Source organism: Akebia trifoliata, chromosome 1, assembly GCF_017979445.1.
Source record: "Akebia trifoliata isolate Shusen 1 chromosome 1, ASM1797944v1, whole genome shotgun sequence".
Classification (NCBI taxonomy): Eukaryota; Viridiplantae; Streptophyta; class Magnoliopsida; order Ranunculales; family Lardizabalaceae; genus Akebia; species Akebia trifoliata.
Genome location: NC_141375.1, coordinates 33,046,600 through 33,064,622, shown reverse-complemented (window position 1 = coordinate 33,064,622; position 18,023 = coordinate 33,046,600). Strand labels below are relative to the sequence as shown.

The 18,023-nt window shown below is 31.8% G+C and overlaps 2 protein-coding genes and 2 pseudogenes across 2 annotated transcripts; 2 read left to right on the top strand and 2 right to left on the bottom strand.

The window, feature by feature from the left end:
* Positions 1–951: 951 nt before the first annotated feature.
* On the bottom strand, positions 952–2,860 carry LOC147411902 (basic blue protein-like). The gene is made up of 2 exons (XM_086457042.1): positions 2,657–2,860; positions 952–1,312 (listed from the first exon to the last, which is right to left on the bottom strand). The coding sequence occupies exons 1-2, from the start codon at positions 2,829–2,831 to the stop codon at positions 1,110–1,112; spliced, it is 378 nt and encodes a 125-aa protein (XP_086313168.1). The 5' UTR covers positions 2,832–2,860; the 3' UTR covers positions 952–1,109.
* Positions 2,861–5,669: 2,809 nt separating this feature from the next.
* On the bottom strand, positions 5,670–7,600 carry LOC147411901 (basic blue protein-like). The gene is made up of 2 exons (XM_086456939.1): positions 7,397–7,600; positions 5,670–5,981 (listed from the first exon to the last, which is right to left on the bottom strand). Exons 1-2 carry the CDS (start codon positions 7,572–7,574, stop codon positions 5,782–5,784), a joined length of 378 nt encoding a protein of 125 aa, XP_086313065.1. The 5' UTR covers positions 7,575–7,600; the 3' UTR covers positions 5,670–5,781.
* Positions 7,601–8,164: 564 nt separating this feature from the next.
* LOC147411900 (basic blue protein pseudogene) lies at positions 8,165–9,416 on the top strand (annotated as a pseudogene).
* A 3,978-nt stretch (positions 9,417–13,394) lies between these two features.
* LOC147411899 (basic blue protein pseudogene) lies at positions 13,395–14,689 on the top strand (annotated as a pseudogene).
* Positions 14,690–18,023: the final 3,334 nt, after the last annotated feature.

Sequence of the window (18,023 nt, the reverse complement as noted above, 5' to 3'; positions counted from 1 at the left end):
GCTAACTCTTACTTCATCATTTCACCGCCTTTAAATCAAATTAACCAAACATAGTCTAATAAACAACTAATCAATGCGATAAATGACATTTGGGAAGAGAATTACATGATATCAAATATTCCTTTCTTCAATTCCAACATAATTGACCTCCACGTTTTGATGAGTATTTGAGTTACCCTATATTTTAAAACTGATGGCATGTCTTTTTAACCATGATCTTCTCCATTAACTAATAAAATGACCTAAATGTGCTTATCTTCATATCATATGAGGTCCAATAGTGGGTGCCAACTATAGCTTTGTTGGTGGTCTATCTGATGATACCATAGAACTAAGTTTGATTCCCACCTAATGAGCAAACAATTCGAAAAGAAAAAGACGAGGTCGAACAAATTAAAAAATAGATTTTGGAGAAAATATGTTTTCTCAATCATTTTTAAAATACCTCACTTTATTATCTTTCCTTATCATCGTCTTCAATTTTATTGTATTTTCTCTCATACCCTTTTTTCATTTTCAATAATACCTATCTAATTTTATTATATAATTTTCTCTCTATCTCTTTTTTTCAACGATGGGTCTCCAACTTTATACCTTTTTCTCTTTTACCCCTTTAATACCAAGGATGCCTGTGCCACACATACAAATTCTAGTATTTAAATATATATATATAATAAAATACAACTATAGGATCTACTGTTGTTACAATTTTTTGGAGGATAAACATATTATCCAATTACAATGGAGTGAAGTCCACCACTATCTCACATTAATGACCTTCTTCTTCGACATTATTATCTTTTCTCTTTTATTCTCAAAGAGGATGCCTATGCCATACAAGACTACTCTAGTATATATATTTGAGAGAACAATATTTACTCTTAAATCATACGCATCCTTGCAGCTGAATATGTAAATCACACTCGTGTTTGAGAGATGTTACTTAAAAGATTACTAATTAGCACTCATTGTCATGAAGATTCTTTGAAACAAGACATGTGCTTCGTTTCCCTTTACTCCCTTATTACATAAAAAGCTGGTTTCTCCTATGTAGGAGTCATTTTATTTGCTAAATTAAAATTATCTAATGCTGAGTACAAATCATTACATTAAGCAGACACATGAACCTCAATCTTCATTCCAAAATCACAGTTTGTAGGACCACTGTCAATGAAATAGCTAGTTCCCTCATGCAACACAAATTCATCATGTCCACTGGTGTATACCTTGGCCCCTAGCGGTACTGTGCACTTGTCATAGTCGTCTTTGTTCACTATCACCACGTCATAGTACCCGACAACGTAGTTGAATTCTAAGAACCAAGAAAATATATGAATTAGCGAAAATTATTGTGAAGGGATAAAATTCTCTCTCATCTAGATCGTTTATTTCACACCGATTAATGAAAATCTCGAGGTGGGCATGTGGCATCGTTTGATGATGATTCTATCTAATTAGGAAAAATCCTAATTTAAGATGATTATTCCCTTTTAGATAAATGCTAAATTTGAATATAGATAAATGGAAAATTTATAATTTAATTAGGATTAGGTTTTCTATTCTAGGTTTTAGATTTTTTTATATTTAAAGGGTCAGAGGCCATTGTAGAGGGAGGGGGAGGGGAAGGGGGAGCGAGAGGGGGGGGGGGGGGGAGAGGAGATGTGAGCATGTAAAGGAAGATTTATTATAATAGAATGGCTCCCTGAGCTCGTGGACGTAGGTACATGTTTTTGTAAACCACTTTTAATAAGATTAAAATTTTCGGAATGGACTGATTTTTTGTGATAATGATCTTTATGTTTACTAGTTGAAGAATCATGGACCGTCAATTTTTTTGTAAATTACTTTTGAAAAATGTTTGGCACAATATTTGGCAAACTTTAGGGTTGCTGAACCACTCCCATATATATATGGGAAATGTTCAACACCCTACACTTTACCCTACGCTTTACCAAACGTGTTTTGTCCTACATGGGTTAGAAGTTTTGAAATGGGCTGATTTTTCGTGAGGATGATCTCCTTATCATAGAGATCATCCTTACTAAAAATCAGCCTATTCCAAAACTTCTAACTCATGTAGGACAAAACACATTGGTAAAGCGTAGGATGGGGAACGGGACCCTTTATCTATATATATATGGGGGCGGTTCAAGGGCCGTATGTAAAAACATATGAAAAAACAATGGTTTTTCAAAATATGGGTTAGAGGTTTTGGATTGAGCTGATTTTTTGCAAGGATGGTCACTATGATGAGAAGATCATCCTCACAAAAAATCAGCTCAATCAAAAACTTCTAAATCCATCAAAAGTGATTTACAAATTATTAACAAAAATTGGCAAAAAACCGACGGTCCACATTCTAAATCACTTTTAATGGGGTTAGAAGTTTCAGATTTGACTGATTTTTTTTCCGGATGATCTTCCCTTCATAGAGATCATCCTCACAAAAATTCAGCTCAATCCGAAATTTCTAACCCATATTTTGAAAATTTATAAATGTTACATTATTTTTACGTATGTTTTCTCATATGTCACTTAACCTGACCCTATATATATACATAGACATAAACAACCCTCTTACTTTTTTTCTATTTTTCTCTCCTATTATCCAAGAAAGAGGGGACCTTTATGTCCTTTAATACCACAAATTACGTACCAAGCACATCTCCAGCCTTAAATTTCTTTCCATCGGTCCAAGGAGTAATGATATCAGGCCTCCATCCTGGATTGTCCCCAACCACGTACTTTTTTGCTTGCGAAAGCTCACCGAAGCTGAGGAGAAGGAGCACTGTAACAGTAGAGACGACAATGGTGCCTCTTTCCCAAGCCATCTTTCTACAAATACTAACAACGAAGAAGAAATAATATAGATAAGAGGGGTGAGTTGTTTGATTTTTTGGTGAAGCTTTGGTATTTATAGAGGCTTTTGAGTTGAGATATTATCAGAAAATTTCTATAATAGATTTTTCGCTCACAAATTTGGTTAGTTTGTAATAACTTATGCAGCCTTGATATCTGGTCAAATCATATAGCCCACGATTAAGATTTCTTTACTTTTAAGAAAAAAATTAGTTAAAATAAGAGGGATATTCCTAGGGATCCCGAGAAATCTTTTAATTATCTTTCTATATCAGCCGTTGGATAGAGATTCTAAAAATGTTTCTAATCTTAGGTATAATATGACTCTTTCGGATAAGATAAAAAGTCCTATATTCCCTTTCGGTCCAACAATTCGGAGTTTGAATCAAGGATTTGGATTTCGATGAGGACCCAATTGATTTGAGAACTTGTCGGATTATTAATTTTGGAGCAACCATGCATGTATGTCCCTATATGTTATATCTAGCCAATCTCATAATTTGTTTTTATTGTATTTTGTATATAATTCTTATCAGATTGAATTGAAATTTGAGATATTCTCTTGCTAACCCTAATCATGATTCAATTATTAATTATGGTTTTTCATGAGCAATTTCCATCATTTCACTCCGATCAAGCCAAATTAACCAAACATCATCTAATATACAATTATAGTAACAAAAAACTCCACGTTTTTTTTTGTTTTTTTGTTTTTTTTTAAATCTTGTTTAAAACACGTTTCCTACCTCTTGCAATTAAAACAATAAAAAAAATCTTCAAATTTTTTTTTTTTCAAAAAAACAAGTTTTAATGTTTTAAACATGACTTTTACATTTTAATTTTTATGGCCTTATATGATTGTTTGCATTTTGGTTCATTGTTTAATGTAGAATTTTATGATATAAATATTTTTTTTAGTGTGTTATTTTGTTCAAAAGATACATTGATATATGATTAGACTTTTTTATCATTGTAAAATATGTAATTATTTGTGGAATATGTTACATAGATATTTAATAATATTTTTTCTCAAAAATATATTGTAAACTTAGAATAAAAGTCTAATGTATTATATTTACATTATTGATATATTCTTTTTCATATATATATATATATTACTTGTTTCTTTTCTGTTTGTAATTTTAAACTCGTACTCCAACTTGATGACTATGTATACAACTAATTAATCAATCAGATAAATGACATTTGGGAAGAGAATTACATCATATCAAATATTTCTTTCTTTGTTTCCAACAATAGTGAGATATAGCCCTCCGCGTTTTGATGAGTATTTGAGTTACTTGTATTTAAAAATTGATGGCATGTCCCTTTGACCTCGATCTTCTCCATTAATAAATAAAATGACCTAAATGCTCTTATCTTCAAATCATGTGAGGTACGTTTTTTGGTAGTTTATTGGATGTTAACATAGAACTATATTTGATTTCCGTAGGCACTAAATTATTGATTTCATTTAAAATATGCAAATAGTTCAAAAAGAAAGGAAAAAAAAAGAGGTCGAACAAATTAAAAAAATAGATTTTAGAGAAAATTCTTTTCTTAGTCATTTTAAAATATCACATTTTATTATCTTTTCTTATCACTCCCTTCAAGTTTATTGTATTTTCTCTCATCCTCTCCTTCTTCAATAATACCCCTCTAATTTTATTACCCTTTAGCACCAAATTAGACGTGGACAAACTCGAGTGTGTAAATATATATATGATAAGGGATTGACCAGTTTTACACCACCTACTACCAATTGCACTCCATCACTTTAAAACTTCCATTTGCACTTCATATGGATGATTGCACTCAAAACTAAAATAACAATATTACACTTTTTTTTTTCCCGTTCTTATACTTCTTCTTTAACCATGTTCACATAAATAATTGTTGGTTCAATCATTTTTATAAGAAATACTTGGCCATATAACAAGCATATTTACAATTTACATTAGCAAAGAAGACGAAGTTACGAGAATGTGAATAACCCAAAATCTTAATGTTACTGATGATGAAGTGCAATTAGTAGGTAAAAATAGATGTTATAAAAAAAATGTTATTTTTTAAGGTTGGTGTGCAACTTATCGATCCCTAAAATAATAACAATAAAACACAACTAAATTGCTATAATTTTGTATTTTTTGAGTTGGGGATAAATGTCCCCTCAACTAAAGTTTTGTGGGTGGACAAATGCCTCTACACTTCACTTTTTATCTTTCCTCTTCACTCTCTCTAACTTTATCATATCTCTTCTTTAACCCACATTATTATTTATCATTTTTACCACTTAACCTCAACATTTTTAATAATATCCCTCCAATTTTATTTTTTCAAATTCTTACCCCCCAAAGAGGATCCATTGGCACGAGCAAACTCTAGTATGTATATAAAAGGGATAAACACCATATCCAATTATAATGGAGTGTAGTTCATACTATCTCACATTATTGACTTTCCTCTTGAACTTCTTCAACTTTATTATCTTTCATCTCATCCATTCTGATTTTCAGTGATACATGCTCCTCTAACTTTACTTTCTCCATATTTTATCCTTTTAACCTTGAGATCTTTTTAATAATACATTTCTAATTTTATTATCTTTCCTTTTTATGCACTTAACCACCAAAGAGGATGTTTGTGTCGTATGCTCTAGCAACTCTAGTGTATAAATATTTGAGAGAACATTTTGTCTTAAATCATACAAGTCCTTGCAACTGTATGTAAATCAAACTTATGTCCGAGAGATGTTACTTAGAAGATTACTAATTGTAACTCATTGTCATGAAGATACATTGAAGCAAGACATGAGCTTTGTTTCCCTTTAGTCCTTTGTTAACATTGTAACATATAAAAGCTAGATCTCATATATTTGAGTCATTTTATTTGCTAAATTAAAATTATCTTATAAGCATTATATTAAGACGCATGAACCTCAATCTGCATTCCTAAATCACAGTGTCCAGGAAAACCGCAAATGAAATAGCTAGTTCCCTTTTTCAACACAATTCTGTCATGTCCACTGGAGTAGGTCTTGGCCCCCTTCGGCGCTCTGCAATTGTCATAGTCATCTTTGTTCACTTGCACCACATTGTGTACCCCAACATTGTAGTTGAATTCTGAGAACCAATAAAATATATGAATTAATTTGCTAAAATTATCAAATGATGATGATAAGAACACATATCAACTGGGCTTATAGCCTTAGACCCAAAGCTCAGTTGGTTTGACATAAAACAAATTTGATGTCGCGGGTTCAAGTCCAGCTTCGTAAGAAGGAAAAGAAAAAAAAAACACAGATAAGTTGGATGAATTTATATAAAATGATTATAAATCCAATTTTATATATAAGAAATAATAATAATTCAAACATGACTATCTGATGTAGGTCGTTCCATTGTACTAACAGTTGGATGAATTTACGTTTATATATATATATATATATATATATAGGGTCCCGTTCCCCACCCTAGCTTTACCCTACACTTTAACAAACGTGTTTTGTCCTAAATGAGTTATAAGTTTTAGAATGGGCTGATTTTTGGTGAGGATGATCTCTATGGTGAGGAGATCATCCCCACCAAAAATCAGCTCATTCCAAAACTTCAAACCCATCAAAAATGATTTACAAAAAATGGACGGTCCATGATTTTTCAACTTGTAAACATGAGACTAAATTTTTTGGAATGGACTGATTTTTGGTGAGGATAATCTTCTAGTCATAGAGATCATCCTCACCAAAAATCAGCCCATTCCAAAAGTTCTAACCCATGTAGGACAAAACACGTTTGTTAAAGTGTAGGGTAAAGCTTAGGGTGCTGAACATTTCCCATATATATATATAGGGAAATGTTCAGCACCCTAAGTTTTACCACACACTTTAACAAACGTTTTTTGTCCTACATGGGTTAGAAGTTTTGGAATGAGCTGATTTTTGGTGAGGATGATCTCTATGATTAGAAGATCATCCTCCCCAAAAATCAGCCCATTCCGAAATGTTTAGCCCCATGTTTACACGTTGAAAAATCGTGGACCGTCCATTTTTTGTAAATCAATTTTGATGGGGTTAGAAGTTTTGGAATGAGCTGATTTTTGGTGAGGATGATCTCCTCACCATAGAGATCATCTTCACCAAAAATCAGCTCATTCCGAAACTTCTAACCCATGTAAGATAAAACGCGTTTGTTAAAGTGTGTGGTAAAACTAAGGGTGGCGAACGGGACCCATATATATATATATATATATATATATATATATATATATATAGGGCAGCATTAGTTCAAGAGTTAAAGTGTTTTGTCTAGTTATGGGTTAGAAGTTTCGGAATAGGCTGAGTTTTGGGAAGGATGTAAAACCATGTTTACAAGTTAAAGAATCCTCAGCCGTTCATTTTTTATAAGATATTCGATCATTTTCATAAAACACTAAATAATTACTTAAAATGATTTAACTACCCCTTTCTTTTTTCGATATTTCTCTCATTATATCCAAGAAAGAGGGACCTTTATGTCCTTTAATACCATAAATTACGTACCAAGCACATCTCCAGCCTTAAATTTCTTTCCGGCGGTCCAAGGAGTAATATAATCGAGCCTCCATCCTAGATTGTCCCCAACCCTGAACTTTTTTGCTTGAGAAATATCACTAAAGCTGAGTAGGAGAAGGAGTACGGTAACAGTAGTGACGATAGCACTGCCTCTTTCCTGAGCCATCTCTCTCGGATTAGAAACAATGAAGAAGAAATAATACAGATAAGTAGGATGTATATATTTTTTTGCCAAGCTTTGGTATTTATAGAGGCATTTGTGGTGAGATATTAATTAGATATTTCTATGACAGATTTTTCTCTCCCAAATTTAGTAAGTTTGTAATAGCGTATGAAGCCGAGTTGCCTTGATATCTGTGTGATCAAATCAGTATCGCCCACGATGAAGATTTATTTCCTTTTAATAAAAATTTTAGTTAAAATAATAGAGATATTTCCTTGGAATTTGATGTCTAAAAATTGATTTGTATTGATCTCGAGAAATCTTTTGATTATCTTTCTATATCAACCATTGAATAGAGATTCTTTAAATCTTTTGTAAGTAAATGACCCAAAAATGTGGCGTCGCTAAAAGTTTATAGCGGCCGTCTTTAAAAATCGCCTCTAATGGATATCCTTTAACGGCGTTTGTAGAACCATTGGTAATTGATTCAGGGGCGGATTGTTCGTTCTTTTCCATAAAAGTTTCCTAAAAAGGAATAAAATCTGAGCCGTTCTAGACTGACTTTGTACGACACTGTATTCTACACTGCACTGATGTGGTGGTGTACACAGAACCGTAGTTCTTTTCACATGTAAGTCGAGGAAAAGCAACTATGATTTGGTATCCACTGCCACATCATCAGTGTCCAATGCAGTATCCTAAGAAGTCTGATTAGGATTTTCCAAAATAAAAATAAAAATCTCAAGCCTGCATTTTATAGATTTTTTACACAGATTTGAAGGCTCACCTACTACATGTTTTTACCAAACCTACCAATGACCTCAAAAGCCTCTCTATAAATGCCGAAGCTTCCCATCATCTTTGTATAAACTCTCTACTCTTCATTTCTTTTCTTTTTTTTCTTTATTGTTAGTGTTTCTAGAGAGATATGGCTCTCAGGTAAGAGGCAGTGCAGTCGTCCCTATTGTTACAGTCCTCCTTCTCCTCCTCAGCTTCAGTGTCCATTTTGAGATTTCTGAGGCAACCGCATTTGTTGTTGGGGACGATAAAGGTTGGAGCTTTGGTGTTACTTCTTGGACCAATGGAAAGCATTTTAAGGTTGGGGATGTACTTGGTACGTAATTTGTATCTTTAAGAGACAAAAATACCCTTCTCCCACATTCAATTGACTCTCCTTACAAGACAAGTTTAGGAACGTAGATCTGTACATCTCGGGATACAAATTTACAGTTTCCCATAAAAATGTGTATCCCAAGGCATATAGATCTCTCAGTAGTTCCCGAACTTGTCATGTCCAGAGAGTCGATTGAGTGTGCCATGTGGTATAGTCATATTATAACGACTCTTATTATTAGTGTCATGTTTTGATGATGATTAATGAAATAAAATCCAATCCCAACCATGAATGCATGCACGAAATCCAATTATTGAGATTTACACATATCTTGATATTTATTATAATTATTATTTGATTTTATTCTAATTCATGTATACTCTTTGATCTCAGTATTCAAATACAATTCGACGTTCCACAATGTGATAGAGGTGAGCAAAGATGATTACGATGGTTGCAAGGCGTCAAAGGAGTCCAAGACCTACACTAGTGGAGTTGATCATATTGCATTGGTTGAGGAAATTAGCTATTTCCTTTGTGGTAAACCTGGACACTGTGATGGTGGAATGAAGATTGCGGCTACTGCTTGTGCTTAATATGACCACCATTTGTTCTCAATAAATATATGTAATTTTCACTAAGCAAATAAAATGGCTCTTATTGTGAAAACTAGTTTTCAGATGTAATTATATTGGATAAGGGAATAAAGAGAAAGCCAAAGCATGTCTTTCTTCAAATTCAAAGTATGTTCCTAACAATGAGCAATAATTAGTAATCTTTTAAGTTGTAGATCGAAAAAATGAGTACGAGTTACACATTCAACCATATAAGAATTTATATGATTTTAGATAAAATCTTTTATAGGAAAGTCAATTTCTTTAAAATTAATTACGAAATATAGATTTTCTTAAATCTATATTAAATGATAAATATGATATAAAATTTTAAAATAATTATAATGAAAATTAATCGTGCATAAATCCTACTAGTATGTTTGAGAGTGAAATGTACATACGTGGTACCTATGTCCTTGTAGATTCAAAACTCACAAGTTATGTGCTTCTTTTTTAAAATTAAATGGTCCATACTATATAAATATTCATCTATATAATAAAATATAATTGTGGGTTCCACTCTAACTAAAAATTTGTGAGAGTTTAAATGTCCAAATGGGATCCACTTTGTTATCTTCCATCTTCACCAATCCAATCTTATTGTCTTTTATCTCCTCTACCATTTTAATAATATATTTCTAATTATTTTCTTTCCTTTTTTTACTCATTTTTCATTAATATATGTCTAATTTACTATCTTGCATTTTTTATCTCTTTAAATAACTTATCGTCTTTCCTTTTCTCCCCCTTTCTTAATAATATATCTTCAACTTTATTATTTTTTCAATTTTACCCTATTCACCTCAAAGAGGATGCTTGTGCCATCGGCACGGTCAAACGAGTGCATGTATAATAGTCGTGAAACAAACACTCGACTAATAATTTATATTTTGATTAAGATTGGAGAAGGATAATCTTAATTGGAAAATAACTTTTGATTTGAATGTCCATTTTGCTATCATTATACATTCATTTTGGGTTTTTTCACGAATTCAACACTTGAAGATCTATTAGCAAGCAACAAGCTTGTAGCTTACTAATTTTGAAAGTCACAAACTTGCCACTGGATAAATCTCATGAAATACTCGAAATGCATGAAATAAATGCTCAAGTATTTGATGAAGATCTATCAAGTGGTGAACACGTCCAAACTCAAAAGAATTTTATCATTTTAAGCCTAGCTCGGACCCAATCCGATATAATACATGTTGTTCCAAATCTTATCTATATTTTTCGATCGTTAGAAATCCAATTTAGTTTTGATAGAAGTATGCACAATATAATATACATTATATGCCTAAATAAAATATATAATACAAACATGCATCTTTTATACATTTTCAAACATATTATCAAATCGACTTCATATCAGATCGGATTATAGAGGATCCAAAATTGAATTGAAGCTAACAAATCAATTTCTTATCGGAACCCAAATCCTTCATCCATACTAGAAGTTACTAGATCGAAAGTCATCATATTATGAAACTAATCCAATATATTGATAGGCCTAGTCCACGCTACGCAAAATTAAGAAGAATTTTCTAATCTCTAAGCGACAACTGAGAAGGGAAGATAAGTAAAATATTCCTCATGATCAAAATCTACCGGTTTTCTGTTCATTAAATCCCTAGGATCATCTCTATCATCCGTATTGGTTGTTGTGTTAGATAGTAAAAATTTCTTAAAATGAAAAAAAATCTTTAGCGTGGCCATAGTCCACACAGATAGTCACAAATGTTGAGGCAACGGGGGTTTGTACATTTCGCGTATTTCATAAAGATCTATACAATGGTAAGCTCGTCTAAACTTGATTAAATTTGTCCTTTTAAGCCTTGCACCCAATCTTATATAATCCATGTTGTTCCAAGTTCGATCAATATTTTTTGATTGTTCATAATCCAATTACTTTGATAAAAGTATGCAAATATAACATAAATTATACATCTAAATAAAATATATAATACAAATATACATCTTTTATAAACACATTACTAGAGCGAGTTCACGTCAGATATGCTTGATCCAAAAATCAAATGGATAAGTTATCAAATCAAGTCTTTATTAGAATCCAAATCCTTGATCCATATTTAACATTACTATATCAGCCATTCTTTTAGATACATATACTACATATAAGGGAAACGCTAACGCCCAAGATCTTATGGGCCAGTTAGCATTATCCAACACTTTTTTTTTTTTTTCAATAATACCCCTATATATTTTGTCTTTTAACAAAAAAATAAATAGGGGTATGTTAGTCTTTTTCACAAAAAATTTATTTGTATTAATTGCTAAATCATTTCTTGCAACAAGATATTTAATTCTAAAAATTAAATACTCTTAACATTTATTATATAAATAAGTATTTATTATGAAAAAAACTAATATACCATTGTCTTCTTTACTAAAATATAAAATGGGTAAGGATATAAATGTTATGATCATTTAAGTATTTTCAATTAAATAATTTTTTTTTTTTGTGAAATAAATACTTTGACAATAAATGTATTTATTAATGATATAATAAATGTATTTATTGTATAAAAGATTAACATGTCCTGTCTTATTCACTGAAAACCAAAATGAGAAAATGTATTATTGAAAAAAAAGGTGTTGGACAATGCTAACTTCTAGCATTCCCTTATATATATATATATATATATATATATATATATATATATATATATATATATATATATATATATTTTGGGCATTTTAGAAAGATCCCTTGTAAAATTGGTGATATTAGGTTTACCTCTTTGCAAAATGCAAGATTAGGTGTTTATCCCCCTTAATTTAAGTTAACATTATTTTTTCTTTATGATTTAACAATGGAATTTTGATATTTTTTAAATTTTGATTTGGTAACTTAAACATTTAAATCAAAATTTCACCATTAAATCATTACGAATTTGTAACATTAACTTAATTTCTAAGGGTAAGCCTTCTTGCATTTTTCAAGTGTGTACACCTAATATCACCAATTTTAAAGGAGATGTTTCTAAAATATCCTAAAATGTAGGGTTGTCAACGGATAGCAATCCGATCGAATAGTGTTATATCTGAATTCGGATCCGAAAATAAATAATACTATCCGAATTCGAATCCGATCGGATATCCCTAACAAACATTCGAATTCGAATTCGAATTCGAAAAATATATCAGATATCTGATAATATCCGATCTGATAAAAATCCTACAAATACCATCATCATCAATTTGTAGGAGTTCGCACAGTCGAAACGACAAAATCCACAGATTTCGTTCGAAAAATCACTCCGACCGGTTCAGATCAGATCGGATCAGAGAGAGAGAGAGAGAGAGAGAGGAGAGAGAGAGAGAGAGAGAGAGAGAGAATATGTACCTGATGCTCGCCGGTTGGAGAAGACGTGTCGGAGTTCGTACAGTCGAAAGTTGAAACCCACATATTTCCTCCGAAAAATCACTCCGACTGATTCAGATCAGAGAAAGAGAGAGAGAGAGAGAATTTACATGATGCTCGCCGACTGGAGAAGATAGTGGTTATGAAGTTCATTGAAATCCACCATTACGTCGTCTGGTTCTTTACGGTTTTAGCCATTAAGGTGGGTTAGAGAAGATGAAGTTTTAAAAATAAAATTTTGTTGTATGAAACGAATACATAGCACATATATATACAGATATATAAATTTTATTGTAAAACATAAATACATATATATATATATATCGGAGTGGATATTATCGAATCGGATATCACAGTATCCGAATTCGTATCCGAAACTCATTCGAATGTTAAAATGACATCTGGATTCGAATTCGATATCCAAAATTTTTGGATAATATCCAATTTTTCAAATTCAAATTCAAATTCGAATTTTGGCTATCCATTGACACCCCCAACTAAAATGTTCTTAAAAGAGAAATAAATTTCTATTGTGGCTGGCTACACAGATATCAAGGCAACGCGACATGTACGTTATTACCAACTTACCAAATTTGCCAGCGACAAATCTCTGATAGAAATTTTATCTTAATATCTCACTTTAAAAGCCTCTAGAATACCACAACTTTATCTTCTACGTTGTTGATTTTTCTTGAGAGAGAGAGAGAGAGATGGCTCAGGAAAGAGTCGTCGTCCCTACTGTTACCATACTCCTCCTTCTCATCCTCTTATTTAGTATCCAATTTGAGATATCTCAAGCAACCAAGTTCGTGGTTGGGGGTGATCAAGGATGGAACGTTGCGATTCATTCTTGGCCAAAGGGAAAGAAATTTAGGGTTGGAGATGTTCTTGGTACGTATTTTATTATCTTTTCTCTCACCATCAAAATGACCTTTGTGATTAGAGGAAAAAAGAGCAGGTTTCCTAGAGATTGATCCTAGGGATACGTTTTTATTTGGAATCCCTAACATCACAACGGTCATGTTGATGGTCTCTATCATAGGTTGGGTTTGCATTCTCCGGACCTTTCTAGCTTCAATCATCAACATCACCGTTAGGATTGGAAGAAAAGCACAGATTTTCTCGAGATTAGTTTCAAATTTTTTTAGGATTGAAAACTTTTTCCTAGGGACACGCGTATTTGCAATCTACGTTGCCCCCACAAAATATTTTTTTCTCTCTACGTTGCCCCCACAAAAAGTTTTCTACTCTTAGTTGCCTCACATGGGAAAAATCCCTACTCCGCCCTTGGGCCAGGGATACATTTTTCTTTTCAAACCCCATCATTCCGTGGCCATGTTGACGGAGAACCTCAACCCGTTGTGAGGCTAGCATTTTCCTTTATAAAACTTTTCCACACCAAGTGCCAAGACAAATGTATCTGTTTTAAATGACATAAATCCCCTTATTTCTTTTTATAATAGGTGATAAAAATATAATAAGAAAGAGGGGTATTTACGTCTTTTAAAACAAATCTTCAGGTTTTTTAAGTGAAAAATATGATTATTTATTTTTGTAAATATTAAGAAAATATGGTTGATTTAATAATTGTGATAAAATATATAGCTATTTTATTTTTATTTTGTCATAAATATTTGTTGGTCCATTCGAAGGGTGTAGGTAAAACTATGTTAAAAGTACCATTAGGTCACGATTTATATCAATCTCGATAAATATAAAATACAGTCTGTTGATATGAATTACTATTTTAATCGTCATTATTATTTGATAAATTCAGCAACCTCATATATTTTCTTGGTTCTTAGAATTCAAGTACGACCCCACCTTCTACAACGTGGCGAAAGTGAGCCAAGAAGACTATGACAAATGCAAAGCGTCGAGTGAGTCCAAGATCTACAACACTGGACTTGATCGTATTGTGTTGAAGGGAACTAGCTATTTCATTTGCAGTGTACCTGGAACCTGTGAGCAAGGAATGAAGATTGAGGTTCCTGTGTTTGTTTAATATGATGCTTTGTATTTTTAATTTTATAATCTTAGTCATGCAAAGAAAATAATTCCATAAATGGGAATAAGTTGCATTTTATGTCACATTATTAGTAATATTGGAATGAAGGGAAACAAAGCATTTCTTGATTTGAAGAATCTCATAATTAACAATGAACATTAATTTCTCAAAGGCCACCTGCGAGGGCACACACTCACTTACCTAGTGAGTGTGATGTGCAGGTGTTGCATGTGCCCTGAGACTAGTCCTTGGACTAGACTATGGTTATGGTCTATGGATTGGGAAAAACCCAGAAACGAGCCTGGTCTACTATCTGCAAGGATACTCGATTATCAAAATAAATAATTAGTAATATGTTAAAAAAATGTGTTTATGTTTAAGAGAAAATGTTTTCTAAAAAAAACCTTTAAAAAATAAGTCATTTTAAAGCTCTTCAATCTGTATTGATAATTTGTTTTGTTTTGTTTTTTTTTTTTTCACTTTTTTATTGGCTAGCCTGTTTAAATGAGATTAATCACCTACTAGTGATCTAGGTCAATGTTATCACCACCCATAGACTATTAACTAAGCTAGCTGGCATGTACAATTGGATCTCATACAGGATAAAGATAAGGGCATTTAGATCATTTTCTTAGGCAATAGGAAAGACCGAGGTCAAAGGGGCATTCCATCAGTTTTAAAATACAGGGGTAACTTAGATATTCAGCAAAATGTGGAGGGGTATATATCTCATCGATTAGTTGGATATCCAATAGAGGTGGCAATTAATCTTAACATGACCCATAAATACGAGTCAAATACGAAATAGATTTAATCGGTTTGAATTAAGCTTAATTTTGTTTGGGTAATAATCGTGTCGACCTGTCTAACTCAATTATTGCCTAGGGAAGTTTGTTTAACTCATTTAGTCTTCGTATTATTAGACAATGTTAAGATATCAAAATTTTAACTAGCAAACGTTGGACGTAATAGCCAGCACATCTCTCCAAAAAAGGAGAGGTCTTGAGTTCAAGCCCCCTCTTTGACCACCCACAAAGGGCTTTGAGTTGTCCTTATGTACCTAGTATGTATGGTTTGTGGGTATTGCTTGTACCTAGAGGATTTGGACAGATATATGGTGCTCTAAGAGACCCGTTGCCTCCCCCTTGCCAGTCGAACATATGGGTTAGAACCCTGGTAAAATAAAAAAAAAGAGAGGGGGGGGGGGGGGGGATACCAAATTTTCCTATTTTGTTGTGAGGGAGTGGAGTACTTTTGAATTTTCCACCAATTGTATATTGTGGTTTTGTTTTGGCTTGAAAGGGTTAAATGATGAAAATCCATTCATGAAAAAAATGATAATTAAAAGTGAATCATGATTAGAGTTCTCAAAAGAAAATTCCAAATCGTCACAAGGGGTATTTTAATTTAATATAAATATTAGATTAAGTGATCAAATCACTAGTGTCCTGAATTGGGAATTTCAAAATACTTTTCTATCTTTTTGGGAATTTCACCTAAAATACTTTCAATCTATGACTATGTTTTGTTAAAAATATTAGGAAAATTTTTCAATGGATTAATATGGGGTTTATATACATATTCTTAAATATTTTCCCACTTAATCAAGCATTGCAAACCCAAAAGTTTTAGAAAAAATCTGTATCCAATTTTTGGTTACATCTTTACCTATACTCCTCCAAACTTTGGAAGGCCAAAAATGTTACCATATCTACATTGAACCTTACTATCACCAAGGTCATTTTAGTTAATATAAATTAAAAAAAAAAAATAGCTGATAATATGATATAAAATTTTAAAATAATTTTAATGAAAATTAATCATGCATAAATCCTTCTAGCAAATTTGAGAGTGAATGTGCATATGTGATACCCATTTTCTGTTTATTTAAAAACCACAAGCTACTTGCTTCTTTTTTATAGCCAAAAGCTAGATACCATATAGATTTTCAAGTACTTGAATATTCTATATAATAAAACACAATTGTAAGTTCCATTCTAACAAAAAATTGGTGGACGATAAATGTCCTCTCCCAACTATAGTTTTGGAGTAGGGTCCCACTTTATTATCTTTTATCTTCACGTCTTCAATTTTATTGTCATTTATCTTCTATCCAATTTTAATGAGTACATATTTGTTGTTAACAAATTTTTGTGTTAAGCTAATGAATCAATGGCACGACACCATGTGTATTGCGAACGCAAGTGTGATTGGTTGGTGGAGAGAAAATTTAAGGAGAAATTTTTTAACAGTTAAAATTTCCATTTTAGGTAATTTTCAATACAAGTGATCTCATGTCATTGGTTCATCATCTTAGAATAGAAATTTGTTAATAGCAAATTTGTATTCCCTTTTAATAATATCTTTTCAATCATTTTCTTTCTTTTTTTAACCCATTTTTTTTAATAATACACATGTAACTTTACAATCTTTCCTCTTTTACCTCTTTGATTCTCCTTAATGTCTTTCTTTTTCTCCCCCTTTCTTATTAATACATATTCAACTTTATTATTTTTCCTCTTTTACCCCTTTAACCTCAAAGATTTTAATAATGCTTTTTCAACTTTATTATTTTTTTTATTTTTACCCTCTTAACCTCAAAAAAAATGTTTGTGTCAAAGTACAAGCAAACTCTAGTGCATATATAATAGTTACGAAACAAACACTTAAATAAAAAATTATGTTCTGATTAAGATTAGAGTAAGATAATCTTAACTAAAACAAAACTTTTGACTTGAATGTTTGTTTTGTTATTATTATACGTTCATTTTGAGTATTTCACAAACACGACACTTGAAGATCTATTAATTGAAACATAACTTTTGATTTGAGCCAAACAAAGCACCAAAGCCATCGGTTTAGTTTGATTTTCCATTTGAACTAGACAAAGTTTCACCCCGAGTATAAAGTAGTGAATTAGAGCACAAAGCTTAAAAATAAATGTTAAACACTTTGGACTCATTATTATTTTGAATATGCAGTCGTAAAAGCAAACTCTTGATATTAAAGAAAAAATTTCAAAAGATCTTAATGAACTTTTAAATATTAAGAACAAGATAGAATTTTTAGAGAGGTTGAAGATGATGGATTTGAATAACCTTGAAAACATCATTTGTATAATCCCAAAAACAAATCAATTTTATTTTACCAATTTTCATGAACTTGTGCAAATCAATCCTACTGATAATCCATTACCAAAAATGGGTTATTTTGATCAATCCCTAGGGAATGTTTTCAAATCTTGGCCGTTCTTTAAGATAGTAAAAGTTTCCTAAAAACGCATAAAATCTAAGCCGTTCTACACTGACTTCATACGACACTGTGTTATATA